The 15,369-nt window shown below is 38.9% G+C and overlaps 2 protein-coding genes and 1 long non-coding RNA gene across 13 annotated transcripts; 1 reads left to right on the forward strand and 2 right to left on the reverse strand.

Annotated features, from left to right (window-relative positions):
* Positions 1 to 127: 127 nt before the first annotated feature.
* On the reverse strand, positions 128 to 2,608 carry CTF2A (FAD/NAD(P)-binding oxidoreductase family protein). Its single transcript, XM_068449256.2, has 6 exons — positions 2,370 to 2,608; positions 2,096 to 2,242; positions 1,621 to 1,686; positions 1,357 to 1,519; positions 909 to 1,137; positions 128 to 815 (listed from the first exon to the last, which is right to left on the reverse strand). The coding sequence occupies exons 1-6, from the start codon at positions 2,606 to 2,608 to the stop codon at positions 295 to 297; spliced, it is 1,365 nt and encodes a 454-aa protein (XP_068305357.2). The 3' UTR covers positions 128 to 294.
* A 296-nt stretch (positions 2,609 to 2,904) lies between these two features.
* Positions 2,905 to 7,756, forward strand: LOC137710322 (2-oxoglutarate-dependent dioxygenase 21, chloroplastic). Of its 11 annotated transcripts, none has more exons than XM_088695917.1 (6): positions 2,905 to 3,164; positions 3,263 to 3,601; positions 3,752 to 3,815; positions 5,895 to 6,093; positions 6,180 to 6,397; positions 7,010 to 7,756. In XM_088695917.1, exons 2-6 carry the CDS (start codon positions 3,532 to 3,534, stop codon positions 7,572 to 7,574), a joined length of 1,116 nt encoding a protein of 371 aa, XP_088552043.1. In that variant the 5' UTR covers positions 2,905 to 3,164; positions 3,263 to 3,531; the 3' UTR covers positions 7,575 to 7,756. The 11 variants fall into 11 exon arrangements, with proteins under 11 accessions (XP_088552043.1, XP_088552045.1, XP_088552044.1 ...); XM_088695919.1 differs by having other exon boundaries at positions 2,963 to 3,164; positions 3,370 to 3,601; XM_088695918.1 differs by having other exon boundaries at positions 2,981 to 3,119; positions 3,213 to 3,601.
* Positions 7,757 to 8,125: 369 nt separating this feature from the next.
* Positions 8,126 to 11,740, reverse strand: LOC148696419 (uncharacterized). The gene is made up of 3 exons (XR_015963678.1): positions 9,763 to 11,740; positions 8,950 to 9,586; positions 8,126 to 8,817 (listed from the first exon to the last, which is right to left on the reverse strand). It is a non-coding gene; the product is annotated as an uncharacterized LOC148696419 (long non-coding RNA).
* Positions 11,741 to 15,369: the final 3,629 nt, after the last annotated feature.

Consider the following 15,369-nt stretch of genomic DNA (forward strand, 5'->3'; position numbering starts at 1 on the left):
AGCTTTCCATCAAACATAGAGTTGGAGTTCAATCTGAAGAAACGATTTATGGATCGTGATTGGGGTCCGCCCTTTTACTCGAGGAGCTCTTAGAAATTTATATGAATGTAAGATAACATAGACCTCGTTCGCTTTAACATAGACCTCGTTCATAAACAGTATAGTGTCATGTACAATTAGTACTTTAAGATCATTTCAAAGCATATTTCTCATCCCTTGTCTTTAATAGACTTTGAACTTCCAACAATGTTTTTAACCTAATTAGTTCTGGGGATGATGACACTGCCGCCAATGTTACACAACTGAAGTTTGTAGAGGCTCACAGTCGAAATTTGTGTGCTCCAACAATGGTCCTAACCTAACAAGCTTGGGAAAGATGACATTGTTCCGAAAAAAACACACAACAGGGTCCTCCCACTGTAGGAGTGACCCTACGAGATTTGCACGTACAGTCAGCGGAAAGATGCGTGGCCATCTCTCGCTTCCATACGAGCTGAGAGCATCTTCTACGGACGCTGGTCCTGACTCGATGGCACCCGCAAGCTTTCTTGCCAGAATTACTGCATCTTCCAAAGCACAACAAGCACCTTGCCCAAGATTCGGAGTCATTGGATGCCATGCATCTCCTACCAGCACAACTCTTCCTGCTGAAGCCGGAGGGCTGATGCCGGGCCATAGCCACCGGTCTACGAGTGGTGTTCCAATGATTGTGTCATCCGGGGTATTATCTATGCTGTTCAATAGGTCCGAAGGCCAGTCTTTGACTAGTTCGGTAACTTGCTTCTTTAAAAATGGCCCGTCAGTAATCTTCGGACCTGCAATAAAATGTACCACATTGAAAAATCAACCATGGGAATATTTGTAGATTCCAATCATCGATCTGCATTGTTGGCCAGATTAGAAATTACCTAGAGATGCTCTGTTGTAGCAGACGAACCAGTAGACTTTCGTAGGAGAAATAGGAAGAAAACCGGCACGCTGTCCCTTTCCATAGATTTGATTCAACTTTGGTTCAAATGGCTGCCCGTCGGGGTAACTTGCAAGACCACGAAAAGCACAATGCCCTACATATTTAGGCTCGGGAAACCCCATCCACGTAGCTATAGGAGATCGAATTCCATCACATCCAATTACTATCTGTTGGAGTTCATCAGAACATATTGAAAAATTAGAAACATTTGGTGATCTCAGTTTCACCCTTCATCAATCTGCTAAACGAAAAGCGATTTATATCCCGGAAAACACGTATGAAACATTGTCAAAAGTGGTTATCGTATCTGGAAGAACTTTTAGTCGTTCTAAAAGCATTGTCAAACTGACAGTGTTAAGGGAAATTCAGAGTGGACTGAGGTTAACCTTTGCATATAGCTGGGTACCATCCACCAATTGCAACAAAGTTTCTCCATTTTCAGTTTTTTCAATCTTTGCCAGCTTTGAAGAGAAACGAACTGCACCCGGAGGTAGTTCATTGGCAAGAGTCTCCAGCAGTATTCTCCTCTCTACAGCACGCACCTCTTGGCTGTTTCATCCATTTCAAGTGAGAAAGAATGAAAGATTGATTTGCCATGTTCTCTAAGAAAAGAGAGAATGTGGAAGAATAACATGAGTTAACTTCATTACCTTTCATCTTCCTCTTTGAACTTGAAAGACCGTAGCTCTCTTCCATTGTCGGTCTTTACCACCATCCTGCACAGCTGATTCCATGAACCAGATCAGAGGAAATTGGGTAGGGTTTTTTTATTTTTATTTTTTTGTAACAAAAAGTTTAGGGTGAGGGGAGGCTACCCCTTCCAAGGTCAGGGCGTACAACAAGCCTCTTTGAGGATTTACAGATTGTTTAACATAAAACGGGTGGGGCAATTGTTTCACCTTTAACAAGCAAGTAGCTAGCTTCCACCTTACTTAACAGCAAGGCGCGAAAGCCTTCGTTAGGGTTAGGAAAGGTTCATAGTTCGGTTCCCTCTGGTGTAACTGGAAACAGAGCTGGGAGTGGTTGTGTGAAGAATGAGGAAACGCAGACGATGAATTAAATGTGGACATATATACTAGTAATTTGTAGAATCAGCATGAAGAAACATAAGACTGATTAACATACCCTTGAATTTCAAGAAACTGAGTCCTGAGATGGTTTCCAACTCCAATTGCATCCAAAACTCGCCACCCATTTTTGAAAAGGGTGAGTGATGTTCCTCCAGTTCGAAGTGACTCTGCTTGTTCAAGCACCAGCGACCCAACTCCAAGCCTATTCATCCAAAAGGAGAATATTAATACATACATGTATATGTGCGTGTGTGTGTATCTTGTATTGTATGACACACTTTTAAAACTGCATGGTCAAAGATTTAATGTTGCTGATATTTGGAAGTAACCTGTGAAGAGAGAGTGCAGTGGCAAGACCGGCAATTCCGGCGCCGACGATGACAATGTTTTCACTGCGAGCACCGGATTGAGCTTTGATGATTGAGCGAGAATTGGGTTTCGTTCTGGTTCTGGTTCTGATTGGAGATTGAAACCAATTGGATTGGGTGCCAGAAAGTGATCCAATTTTCGAATGGTATGGTGAAACAAGTGGGTTGTGAAACACTAGGGACAAAGATAACGTAGCCATGGTTGTTTTCACTTGTGTTTTATTATTCAATTAACATTGCAGAGTTTTGAGGGAGGGAGAGAGAGAGAGAGAGAGAGAGAGAGAGAGAGAGAGAGGAGGTGTTGGTCTGCCAAATAGCCATGGAAAAAGCAGTGGTTACCATGAAATTGGATTTCTAACATTTGGATCAGATAAACCCGGGAAAGAAAGATATTTCAGAGGCCCTTTTGGTTGTGGAGCTCGTCTGGGCTGGGCTTGTCAACATTAACAACGTATATTGACATAGTGTTCCTGATTCTACCCATCCAGCCCACGCGTCCTCCATCCTTTCTTTCTCTCCTTCGATTCATCTGTTTGACTTACCTTTTGGCTCTCCATTTTCTGGTTTCCTCTTCTGGGTTTTCCTCCGCCTTCATCGTTGTGCCCCCCTGTTTTCTATCAATTTCTTCCTCTTGGTTTCACAAAATTATCTCCGGGCAGACACGATCTTTGATTTTTGGAATACTTGTTGGCTGTTCTTCTCTGTTTTTGGGTGCGAACCGTATCGATTTCGTCTTTTTCGCCGTTTTGTTAACTGGTACGTATTAAGGACTGATTTCTAAATTTTTTTAGTTTTGCTTTGCAGTTTGATTTCATTTTTGGTTGTCTTGCCCAATGGGTTTGATTGGTTTTCAGCAGCAAACGAGCTGAGTCCGACGCTTCGGTTCCCGCTCCGGCCAGAGCTGAGAAATTTGCTCAAAGGTTTTTTTAATTATTTGAGAGAAGTTTCTTATGCGTCTCAGTTCTTAGCTTGTTGGGGCCCGGGGGACATGGTGGTGGGTTTGCTTGCTGCCATTGGTGCACTGTCTGGAGCTTGATTCAATGGTAGTGCCTGCCCTTTTTTGGTTTGAAATCTGATTAAGATTAATCAGATTTCTAAAAGATCTTCAAGGTGTACATGCGCAATGACAGATTTCTGCATTCTTTTGATTCAAATAAGGAGCGGAATTTTGAATACAATTTTCAATTCAAATTGTATGTGGAGTGTTGTTTGTTGTTTTTTTTTTCTTTTTCATACAATTATCATCATTTGGTCATAGCTGCTCGAGTTTGAGTAGTTTGTGTCCAACTTTCGTATTGTACTTTCTATTGACAATGATCTCATTGTTTCTGATGTGGGACAAGGTTTGAAGTTGGAGAGACCAAGAACTGGGCACCCTCTACAGACTGCAGTACTACTATTGCTGAGGTCAATTTCAGTTCCTCTCTACTTTCTCAATCTTCATAACTTGCTTTTTTTATGTCTATCAATCTATCCATTTTCACATTTATATATTAGAATAGACTTAAACCACTTACTACTTGATTATAAGGCTATTTTCTTTAGCACTTATTTGTGGTAATGATCCATGTGGTTTCACCAATGAACTCACATCCTTGGATGGCAAGAGGACTCAATAGAGCTCAGTATATAACTCAAAATCCATTCTACAAACACGTATTTTTTACCTTATTGAACATAAGGATGTAAATAGATTTGGATATAAATGTAAATAGATTTTAATATATTCCGCACGTTAAACACGGTCTCAAAACTCACAGGCGGGCTGAATTGCTAATATAGATTGTATCGAGAAAATACCAAATATCGATGACATATAGCAACATTCACTGAATATGGACACTTCAGTTGACGTCATCGATGGCGAACAGGTTATGAAAGTTCAAATATTTTTTTTGCATTTGCTTCTTTTTCTCAGCAGAAAAGCCTCGATTTCTGGTAAAGTTTGAATTAAAAGTTCTTGATCATTGAACTTTGGTGGTAAGGGGCATTTTTTTTATTTTTTATTTTTTATTTTTATTTTTTATACAAATGATAGGGTTGGTAAGTTAAACAGTTAGTAGCTAGGGAGAAAAGGATCAGTGATGATTGAAATTTGAGGAAGAGATTAATACATATAATGTCTACCTGCAACGAATCTCAAAATTTAGATTACTGATGAGGACAACGAATCACATTCCTTTCAGAATTGGAAAAAACTCGATTAGTGGAGAGGAATCCACCACTAAAAAGAACGTACGAATTAGGGTGAAAGGTGAAATGCCACCACTAAGACCATCTCCAATGGTTGGGCTAAAAATCAAATATTTTAGCCCGGAAAATTTAGCTTTTAGCCCAAAAACAATTTTTCTGCTCCAACCGTTCTAATCTAAAATTTTAGCTTGGGATTATTAAAGAATGAACTTAGGCTATTTTTTTTGTTAAATTAAATTAAAAAATAAAAAAATTAAAAAATATGCAGACTATCGTAAATTAATTTTATGAACATTTTAATTTGAAAAAATTTAAATTCCGATAAATATTGAGTGGAGTCCACTCCGATTTCTGGGCTAAATTTTGGGGGGAATTTGGCGTTGGTTTAGCATTTAGCATTTAGCCCAAAATTTCCCCTTGGGTTGGAGTGGGTTTGGGGGGAAATTTCGGGGAGTAATTTGGCTTTTAGCCCACCATTGGAGTTGGTCTAAGGTGAACGTCTGAACCCACCACAGAAAAAAACAAAAACAAAAAATAAAATAAAATAAAATTATAGATAAAAGATTTTCAAGTACCAAGAGATTGAGATCAAGTTATCAAGTACCAAAGGTTCTTCATTAACTTTGGAACACATGTATGAGAGATTTGTAAACGACTATTTCCGAGTAGGGATTTGCAATTCTCTCTCACATATCTTAATAGGTTGAGTAATTTTCTACTTCTTTATTGTAACTATGTCCGGTTCTATCCCAAATCAAGTTAATTTCTGCCTTACCTTGGCCGAATTACTGAGTTTACTGTCTTACCTTGCTTCTCACCATAATGATTGGTGTGAATATAGCTACTTTTGTGACCCATAGTCACTGATATTATCCCTAACTTGCATCTTTAAAACTTACACAATATGATATATGTAATACTTTATCATAAAAAGCCCAGTCTTTCCGTATGGAACTATTCATTGTGGATTATACAATGCAACATATTTTGTCAATTTTCGAATGCAAAGGGTTCTGATTCTGGTAAGTATCACATGGATATATGAAGTTATGCTCGTTCCTTATAAAGTAGTTAATCATATGTAGACGACAAGACTGGAAGAGCACGACCTTTGGACATAGAGGTTAGAAAGGAAAATTAATCAATCGTAATCCAAGTAGATGCATATGATTCTTTGAATTCTATATACATTCCGATGTGCCCTTGGTGCTGTATACAGTAGTTTATGTAGTAGTCAATGTCCACAGAAAAGTATATAATATATTTTCTGGGTTTAATCTTTACTTGTTTCAGTCTTCCAAACTCTGTAGATCTCTCTCATCAGCTAGCTAAACTGCACCTTATGGAGGAAAAGATGAAGATTTTGGTGCCAATTTTGCATCCCTCGCAAGTGACCACTATTGATGTTAGCCAGCTGCACCAGGACTCTCACACAAGGTCGGTATTGGTCAAAAGTATTCACCGTGCTTGCCAAGAAATGGGGTTTTTTCAGGTAACCAAAACAAAAATTGCATGTTGATTTCCCGGTTGTTCTTAAATTGTTACCCCAGATAGTATATTTAGCGTTGTACTTTCTAGGTTATCAATCATGGAATAAGCAAAACAGTCACTGAAAATGCTCTTGGCTCGTTGTCAAACTTCTTTGATTTGCCAATGGATCAGAAGAAGCTATTCTCGTCTGATGATATAAGCAAGCCAGTAAGATTTGTGACTAATTCGAGGGACTTTATCAAACTTTATGCCAACCCTATTGAAAATTGGATTGATTTATGGCCTCATAATCCCACAGATTTCAGGTAATTAAAATCTTTCTTCAAAGTTCTAATGAGTGTGATCACCAAATAATGGGGGCAATGTTAATTTGGATTCTTTTGTACTATTTCTTTTTTTATATTTTCACGAATTCATTTACAATTTTTGCCTTCATAGTCACAATTTGTTTGTAATCGGGTCCCCATAATTCTTTTTAATTTTTTATTTCACGAAAGTCATCATAGATCTTGAATTCAGATCCTTTCCTGATCTCACAATCTAAAACCAACAAATTGCGTAATCCAGACCCTTGATTTTTGTGAGGTGGGCCAGTGGCAATTACTACTGGGCCATAAGATTTGAAATGAGGGTCCAGAGGATTACTCAATCTGTTGGCTCGAGACTACGATATCTAGAGAGGATCTCGATTCATAGATTTGAACTCAATATTTCTACCTAACAAAGTGAAATTATAGTGCTAAGAAGTTAAAATAATCAAGGACCAAGTCCCTTCGTAATTGTTTTGTTTTTCCCATTTATTAATGTGTGTTTTGAACACAATGATATCGTTGTTTAGTTGGTATTATGCTTATGTCCAAAATTAAATTATTGTTTTCACATTTCAGTTAGGAATTAACTTGATATTATTTTGTTAGAGAAAGTTTGGGAAGGTATGCAGCGGAAGTAAAGAGATTAAGCATCGATATAATTGGAGCCATAGTCGAGAGCTTAGGCCTCGGTCCAACCTACTTGAGGAGCAGCCTGGGGCAAGGAATGCAAATGATAGTAGGCAGCCGATATCCTAGGTGCTCCTCATCTAGCAGTATACTCGGAATATCGTCACATACAGACCACAGTATCATCACCATCATTCTCGAAAGTACGTCGGGGCTTGAGATTATGGATTTCGCAGACAACAATGCTTGGAAGTCTGTTCCGGCAACCGACGCTACCCTTAAGGTTCTAGTAGGGAATCATCTCGAAATACTCAGCAACGGGTTGTACAAGAGTGTTTTCCACAGGGTGGTTCCAAACCCTGAAAGGAATAGGATTTCTATAGGTAGCTTTCTTAGCCTACCCATGGAAGAGATAATGGAGCCTGCCATGGAGCTCATTGATGAGCAGCATCCCAAAAGATACAAGGCAAGTAGCTTAGATGAATATATCAAGTTTCTCTCCTCCAAAGAAGAAAAATCCTACATAGAGAGTTTGAAGATTTGAGTAAATAACTTGTTCGGACACTTTAGCTATGTATTGATATTTTCTTTGTTGATACATGCGATATTGCGGAGGGAAAACCACGTTAGGTATAAAGGTGAATGTTCTTAACCAACTAAATATGAGCAATCGAGCACCTATATGTATTAATGTTAATAAAGATGGTTTGTGTGGTTCATCCTTTACTCAATTTTCTACCATATCTTTAAACTAAAATTGTTACCTACCTGTACATGTTTGATAAGTTAATCGTTGCAGCTATTATTTGCTGATATTAGGTTGTTTAATTATGGAAGTCTTTATATGTTTGGTTTCGGTTGTATTTGTGGAGTCATTTTTGTTATTGAACGTTCTTTTATTATGGATAAGTTTTTCATATCCTACGGAGGAAGAATGCACATATGTCATCTCCTGCGAATAACGCATTTTACCCTAAAGTTTTATAATTAGAAGCGTTTAGTTTCGTAATTTTTATTTCAAAATCATCCAAACAAAAATTTCATTCGTCTAAGAGATCATTTATGCATTCAATTGTATGAAACAAATCAGCGGTGTGAGTTCAAGTAAAAATATTCATGATGAACTGTCAATTGATACAGTTGGTAGACCAAGTTCAGCTTACATACCTTTGAGCAGACTTTGAATTTTCTCAAGGTCTTAGATTCTGAAGTAGTATTCCTTAGTATACATCTCCTCATTGCAATCGTCATCAAGCTCATCAGTTACCACACTACGGACTGCACCAAGCGCAACCAACAATGCTGGCATATTTCCTTTAAATGCCTTCATTTGATCAGATGTTGGGGCAGTGGACGAGGAAGACTACATATTTTGTCAAACTTTCCACCTCAATGGGGCAGTGGGCTACTGAAGTAAGAACAGTAGCCAAGGCAGATTCTTCCCTCCCTGCAGAAGCGGCCTCACCTTCTTCTTGCTCTTTTCCATGCTAGCACTGACAACTGCTTCCTAAGACCTTCCCCAAGGTATGGAATGCTTTGCAGACGCAAATATAGACCTCTCTGTTGTCAACCAAGTCCTTCTCACCCACTAAAACCTAGCCTACCATAAGGACCGCAACTTGCTGACTTGAAAATTCAGTTGCTTGTGCATCACTGTCCTCCTTGACTGTCGGGACACCATCGAGATTGCTTCTCGACTCTTCTTTAGCCTTACACTTAACAAAGCTAAATTGAGAACCAATCAAAGATTTAACTTGGTAGCTTAATTCTTCTAACAAGTGACGTATCTGCGAAGTAAAGGAAAGATGATCATCAATTAGCATCATTATGCCAACACAAGGTGGATAACTTAGGAAGTAGAGCATGAAGATTAACAAGTGCAGGCTCAACACGAAATTGCAGACGTGACAACTCATTACCTTCCTACGTTCCTACTGATCTTTGGGATGGCCACATCAGAACACCTTCTTGCTTACACAGGTTGTAGGCGGGCCATCAGACTTCATGGCACACATGACTCCACAACCATCCACATCTACGAAGATCTTCCGAAGCACTTAGAGACATGTGCACCACTTTTCATACTTGGACTTACGATGTCATCACTCTTAATAACTCGACATCATTCTTTAAGTTTCGTGCTCCTTTTAACACGCCAATCACCATGCCCACGCACCTTGCAAACAGCATGCCGATGCTCAAGCCTGCCTACTTTGCCAGTCCAAAAGAAGAATGCAGGCCGATGGTCAGAAATGATCGTTGAGCATGCGCACACCTTATTGCGCAGAACACATTCTTGATTAACCCAGCAATTGGAAGCTTGAAGTCTAAAGAGTTCTAAAAAAGGATGAGATATATAGTCCTTTACAAGCATCATGACAAAGTCCAGGGGGAAAGCAGCATCATTGTGTTTCAGGTAAGCCTTGAAAGTTTTTTTATCTAGCCTCGGCAGCTTCAGATCAAATTTCCCTACTTCAGATAAGATTTTCTCCCTGCATGTACTTTGGAACCTCGATGCAGCTCACAGCTTTCTTTGAAGATGACGTCGCGCTCTACCTGCCAAAGACACTAAGAAAATTTAGAAAATGCTCACAATACCTTAATTTAATCCAATGACACTTCTGTTGGTAGAAATGCTAGAGATGTAATGGCTTTTGACTGAATTAGGAAGAACAACATAATTCTCAAAAAAGAAAAAAGAAAAAAGAAAAAAAAAGTTTAATCGGCCTGACCAGCATCGCGATTCATTCCGTGGCTACGCCCTAACATCAACATCAGTCGACTTCCGCCCGCATTGCTGCAACCAACATTTGACCATTTGATTTCCCCCCGAGTTGTATAGCCGGTGCATCTAACCAGTTGGATTCCCCTCGTGACCCTCTCTATAGCTGTACCTCAACATCAGCGCCAACCGGCTTCCCACGAGTTGTATGGTGCACTAATGGAATAAACAGTATTTGTTTGGCTTTTTCTTGGGCAGATGCTCAGGGAGTGGTTTTGGCAGCTTAAGGAAGAGCTTGTCCTTGGTGATGTGAAGGGTGTTGTTGATGGTAGTGTTCAAGTCTGTGTACTTCTTGGTCTAGGCGGAGTTGGTTTGTCTTTTAGTCCTCTCATGTTGTTTGACAGAGATGGGGAGGCGGAGTGTTGTAGTCTTCTTTTTTCTACTCAAGCTTCTTGTTGGGGTCTAGATCATGAGCCTTCCTCATATTTTTGTCATCCTAATCAATGATGTCATTTCCTACATCAAAGCATTCTGCCAGGTGGCATGGTCATACTACTTCTTGTTCGACTTTTGAAATCAATGATGGCAAGCTTGTCGTCAGGCTTCTCTGCTTCAGCTAATTTCGCATAGAATCGCTTCAAGCCCTAAAACTTTCATCCTTACTTTGGGTAACCATGCTGAATATAGCTTTGTGTCGCTTCTTGACATCGCGATACACTGAGTAGGTGTTGGTGTAGATGCCAAAGGCAAGATAAACCGAGGACAAGCAGACTCCTTAATAGGAGATGATAACCTGAGCTATTACAAGGCATGAACTAATAGAGTTCCAGGAGGTAATAACCCAATTATCAAGCCAAAAAAGCTTCCTAAAAAATCCACAATCAGGAAAGGAGAGCTATTCCATCCTGACCTGGAAATTACATGAGAGGGGGACATGGAAGACCATCAACGAGGTTATGTCTTTTTGCCAACTTACACTCACTCTCAATCATAACATCAACGAGGTTATGTCTTTTTGCCAACTTAACTCCCTCCAAGACATCTTTCTCCTCCACCTCCTCAGTTGATGCACGAGATAAGTGAAAAAATTCACCTCCAAGCGAAGACCCCCAATAGTCTCTCAATATCACACCAACACCCGACTCCCTAGAGGTTGCCTTCCACGCCCCATCAACATTCACCTTAATCATTGGATGAGATAAATGATTCCAAAATGTAACTCGACTTCTGTTTGTATTGACCATTTGAGAAGGCGCCATCCTACACTTGTAATTCACCATTTCTTTCTTGTATCGAAACAAAGCACCTCTAGTTCACCAGGACAGGGTCAGGATTCCTAGCATGAAAAAAAAGCATTGCAGTGTTCTTTCCATATTTCCCAACAGGTAATACCAATAATAATGGCACGGTGGTCACGAGCATCAGGATGAGCAGTATTAATCATGTCAAGAAGCCATTTGTCAAACGAAGAAATTCTTTGAGCACAAGGGCGATAACCAATTTGAGACCCAAACCATACCGGCAATGTCCACGAGCAGAGCAGTAGCATGTGTTCAATTGTTTCTTCTTGTGATTTACAAATAGGAAATATGGTTGGTAGTGAGGTGTCAATGAGCAAGCGTCGACCTGGTTGGTAAATAAGTAGATGTTGCCCTCCACAGAAAATTAGATATCTTCGAGACCACTTTTGCATTCCAAATCAAGTGCCAAACCTTCGTATCAATCTGGTGAGAGGAATGAGGATGAAATTCCTCACTAGGGACCCGAATGAGGTGAGCTCTATGGTAGCCGTTTTTCACTGTAAAGTCCCCATTTTATCCAAGGCCAAACAATTCGATCATTACCGCCATCTCCTTGTCGTTCATGGTGGTGAGGTGTAACTACCCTTACCGCCTACTCTACTGATCTTGTACAGACCAAACCAGTTGCACAGCCTAGGAGGAATGCAGACGCAGACGAAGATTGGCACCTACAATGGATCCAAGGTGAGCGTGTGGTGCTATGTGAGCATATACGTGAAGCCTGGCCTGGCCCTGGCCCTGGCCCTAGGCGAGTTCTACACTGTGAAGATCAACACCAGCCCAATTGGTGTTTGGATTCTAGAAAAGTCTAGCAAATACAAGCAGCAAGCTTGGAAGGTAGAAGCTTCTAGAAGACTTTGTCCAGCTGCAAATGAACTAGACCATTCTAGTTCAAATTTGCATGTTAAAGTCGGTGGGCATGCATAATAAGCTAGATAATTCTAGCAAGTTGTAATATTATATGACTATTAGCCATATGCCGGTGGCATGCATGATTAGCAGCTAGAATGATCTAGCACTGTCCAAAGTCGGCAAACATGCCCTATAAATATGGGTGTGGTGCTATGTAACCAACCAAGCAAGCTTGTAATCAAGCAAGCAAGCAATCAAGTAAGAGTGAGAAGCAAGAATAGTCTTGTAGTAGTGTGAGTGATCTAGAGTGTGTCTCTAGAAAGTAAGTGAGTGTCATTGCTTCTAAGAGTGTCCTTTGAGAGTGTTGTAATATTTTGTTTGTGTAATACAAGTAATTTGTTTACTTGTATTATCTCTCCAACACTTGTGTTAGAGTTGAGTACTCTAAGTTTTTCCTAACACACTGGTGCAAGCATGCATGATGAGTAGGTATAATGTATATGAACATGCCATGACAATATATAAATCTCAACAATATAATGGCATTTTTAAAATTAAATAAAACATGGCATGATAGACATAAAATCAAAGGAAAACTAATGAAAAGAGTTTGAAAACTTTGAGTTTTAACGATAAGGACAAAATAAATGGTAAAGTGAATAGTACCATGATTGATTTTTTAGTGTAAAAATGTGGTTTTTCGTTAAAGTAAACAGTACTGGGAGCTTTTCGTTAAAGTTCCCTAAAATCAATCCAAAACCATTTGTTGAAATTATAAAACTTTATATATAATATATAAAAACAATTGCCCACTCACTGATACATAGTCGAATCGTAACCTCCTAGCCTTGCTTGTCCACGTACCTCCTCGAGGTAATTCTCTCCTATATGTGAAACAACTATAGTAATTAATTAATTAGGACATATACTAAAAGGCTAGGAAAATTCCCCCATAGTTTGCTCAAACGAAGTGTTTAAATATACAAAAACATTCTACATGACGTCACGGACCTGTGCACGACAACCATTCGCTGCCACCGTCTGGTTCGCCGGATTATGGAAAAAGTTATTGGATTTCTGGAAATTTTTTTAAACTTCATAACTTTCTCAATTCTGAACCATTTTCGATGTACTTTAAATGAAAATGAAGCTCAAAAGAGGAGACCAAGTTTATACCTCTTAAAAGTCCAAAAGGTGGACGGAAATGGACTAAAATTGTCTCGAAACTCTCGGCCCTAACTCCAACGTCCCAAAACTGTGCTTCTACATGTTAGATTGACTTCTAACTTAGGTTAGTGGCCACGGGGAGTTGAGTAGGTGCTTCCAAATCTCCCAAAACCTTGTAACAAGAACTGGAAATCGTCAGAGATTCCACCAGCTCCGAGTTGGAAGCTCAAAACTCAACCATTTTAGGATCGGTTTGTACAGATGGACTGCTAAGGATGAGAAGAGTACGATTGTGGTGGTTTGAGGTTCAATCTGTGAGATTTGATGATGGGTCTTAGTTGATGCAGAGAGAATGGAGACCTGGCGTGAGGGAAAGAAGAAGAAGAGAGAGAAAGAGAAGACAATTTTTTATTGGTAAAAAAGAAGAAAGATTTCTGATTGGGTGAAAAAGTGTGGGAAGTGAAATAATTGGTGGTGAGGTATGGTCACTGGGACCAACTTTTAAAAGAGAAAAGTGATAAGATTTTTTTTTTATAATTCAAGGTACATGAAATCTATCTCCTTATCAAAAATAATAGTTCTAACACTAAATAATTAACACATACCTGTTCAATTCTACCCGTTGTTAACGCACTTTAATTAAGCGTAACATTTTCGTTACAAATCCGATTCGGGTCTAACTCGCTCTCACGCATTCGTAACAACAAGTACTATTTAATTACGATAATAGAAAAATAAATTAAAAGCCGAATAACTACGTCCACGTCAGGTTTCACTTTGTCAATAAAGGCATAAACGTCATTTCCCACACTCGAAAAGGAAATTACATGAAAAATTAGGGACGGGTTGTCACACCGCCACTGCCTCCATCTCCATAAGAATTATATAGATCATAATTAAACCAAGAGTCTGCAACCTCAAAACTGAAACTAAAAACCATAAAATAGTTATGAGCAAAAACAAACATGCACAAAAACAAAACAAACACAAACACAAAAAACAAAAACAAAAACAAAAACAAAACAAAAAACAAAAACAAACAAAAATTACTACCTACTCACGACGGTCCTCATCAATTTGGTCAAGACTGAAATTGGTATGTGAGGACGATGGAGGCCCAGTCGTGTGTTGGCAGTTCAATAGGGATTCTGCACTTGGCGAGTAACTGTTTGTGGTGGTGAGCAAGGTCAACAGTGTATCGAATGGTGAAGTTTGAACTGATTCCATAAAATTTAAGTTTGCGGTGATCTTCAAGTAGTTTGCCATTGGAAAATAGAGTTAGGTGGTCAGTGGATATAAGCTTGGGTACAAGTTGGCCTTCCTAAATCATGGTTTTGATGTCAAGCACTTTGTCATGGCTTGACAGTTGACACTGTTAAACTGAAGGATACGAAGGTTTCATGCTAAAATATAAGAGCAACATTATGAAATCAATAAACCCTTAAATCATAAATAATTAAACGATGGATGCAAGATGAATAATCCAGAGTGGCAAAGATATAGAAGAACGTTGCTGGCTCTTTGAATAATTTTGTCTTTCTATAACACTAGAAGACACTATATGGTTAGTTTATATAGACCTCCCGGCTGAGTCCTTTCCTTGTTGATCAAGGGAAAACCCTTCCCTTCTTGTTCAACTATTTTCTAAGCAGTACTAGACGTGAGTTACTCGAAAAGAGTTGTTTTTCGAAAGAAAAAAAAAAAAGAAGAAACTTTGTCCAAACTTTTGATGAAAATTCCTTAGTAATGGATGTGAGTTTTTTTTTTTTTTGACAAAAAAAAAAAAGAAAAAAGATATGAGTTGTTAATCAACATGTAACAAATAAGTGGAGTTCTGGTCCTACACAGATTTACATCAATATACTAACAGAGTTTTTAACGAATTTGGACAACAAATGCCAAATTGAGGTGTAGAACAACCATGAAGGATTAATTTGAAACATAAAAGACAAAATTTGTGAATCTCCAAAACATCACGGATCCAAAACTTTAATGTTGTTAACATAGGCATATGAGTGTATAACAAGGAACCTCAACTTATGTTAACATAAGCACATGAATGGACTACAAGAAGGAACCTCAACTTTCTTAATATAAGCATATGAGTGGACAACAAAAGATCCTTAATCTTTAATGAGAGAAGAATAATACTCTAAGATATAATTCGGAAATCTTTGATCAAAGTATCGAGCACGATTAAAGAAGGCATAATTCGACAAGAAAAAGGAAGACATAAAGTAAAGGGTAGTTTTGGTAATTTAACCATGTCAAGACTCTGAAAAACACTGCCAAGCGGC

The sequence above is a fragment of the Pyrus communis genome, chromosome 6 (genome assembly GCF_041283825.1).
Source record: "Pyrus communis isolate YQ-2024b chromosome 6, ASM4128382v1, whole genome shotgun sequence".
NCBI classification, from domain to species: Eukaryota; Viridiplantae; Streptophyta; class Magnoliopsida; order Rosales; family Rosaceae; genus Pyrus; species Pyrus communis.

Excerpts from the sequence above, each read along its gene's own strand:
- LOC137710322 (XM_088695917.1), top strand. The coding sequence starts at position 3,532 with ATGACAGATTTCTGCATTCTTTTGATTCAAATAAGGAGCGGAATTTTG. Across the intron at positions 3,816-5,894 it reads GCAGTACTACTATTGCTGAG|TCTTCCAAACTCTGTAGATC; the intron begins GTCAATTTCAGT and ends TACTTGTTTCAG. Across the intron at positions 6,398-7,009 it reads CATAATCCCACAGATTTCAG|AGAAAGTTTGGGAAGGTATG; the intron begins GTAATTAAAATC and ends TTATTTTGTTAG.
- CTF2A (XM_068449256.2), bottom strand. The coding sequence starts at position 2,608 with ATGGCTACGTTATCTTTGTCCCTAGTGTTTCACAACCCACTTGTTTCA. Across the intron at positions 1,520-1,620 it reads TTCAAAGAGGAAGATGAAAG|CCAAGAGGTGCGTGCTGTAG; the intron begins GTAATGAAGTTA and ends TGGATGAAACAG. Across the intron at positions 816-908 it reads CTACAACAGAGCATCTCTAG|GTCCGAAGATTACTGACGGG; the intron begins GTAATTTCTAAT and ends ATTTTATTGCAG.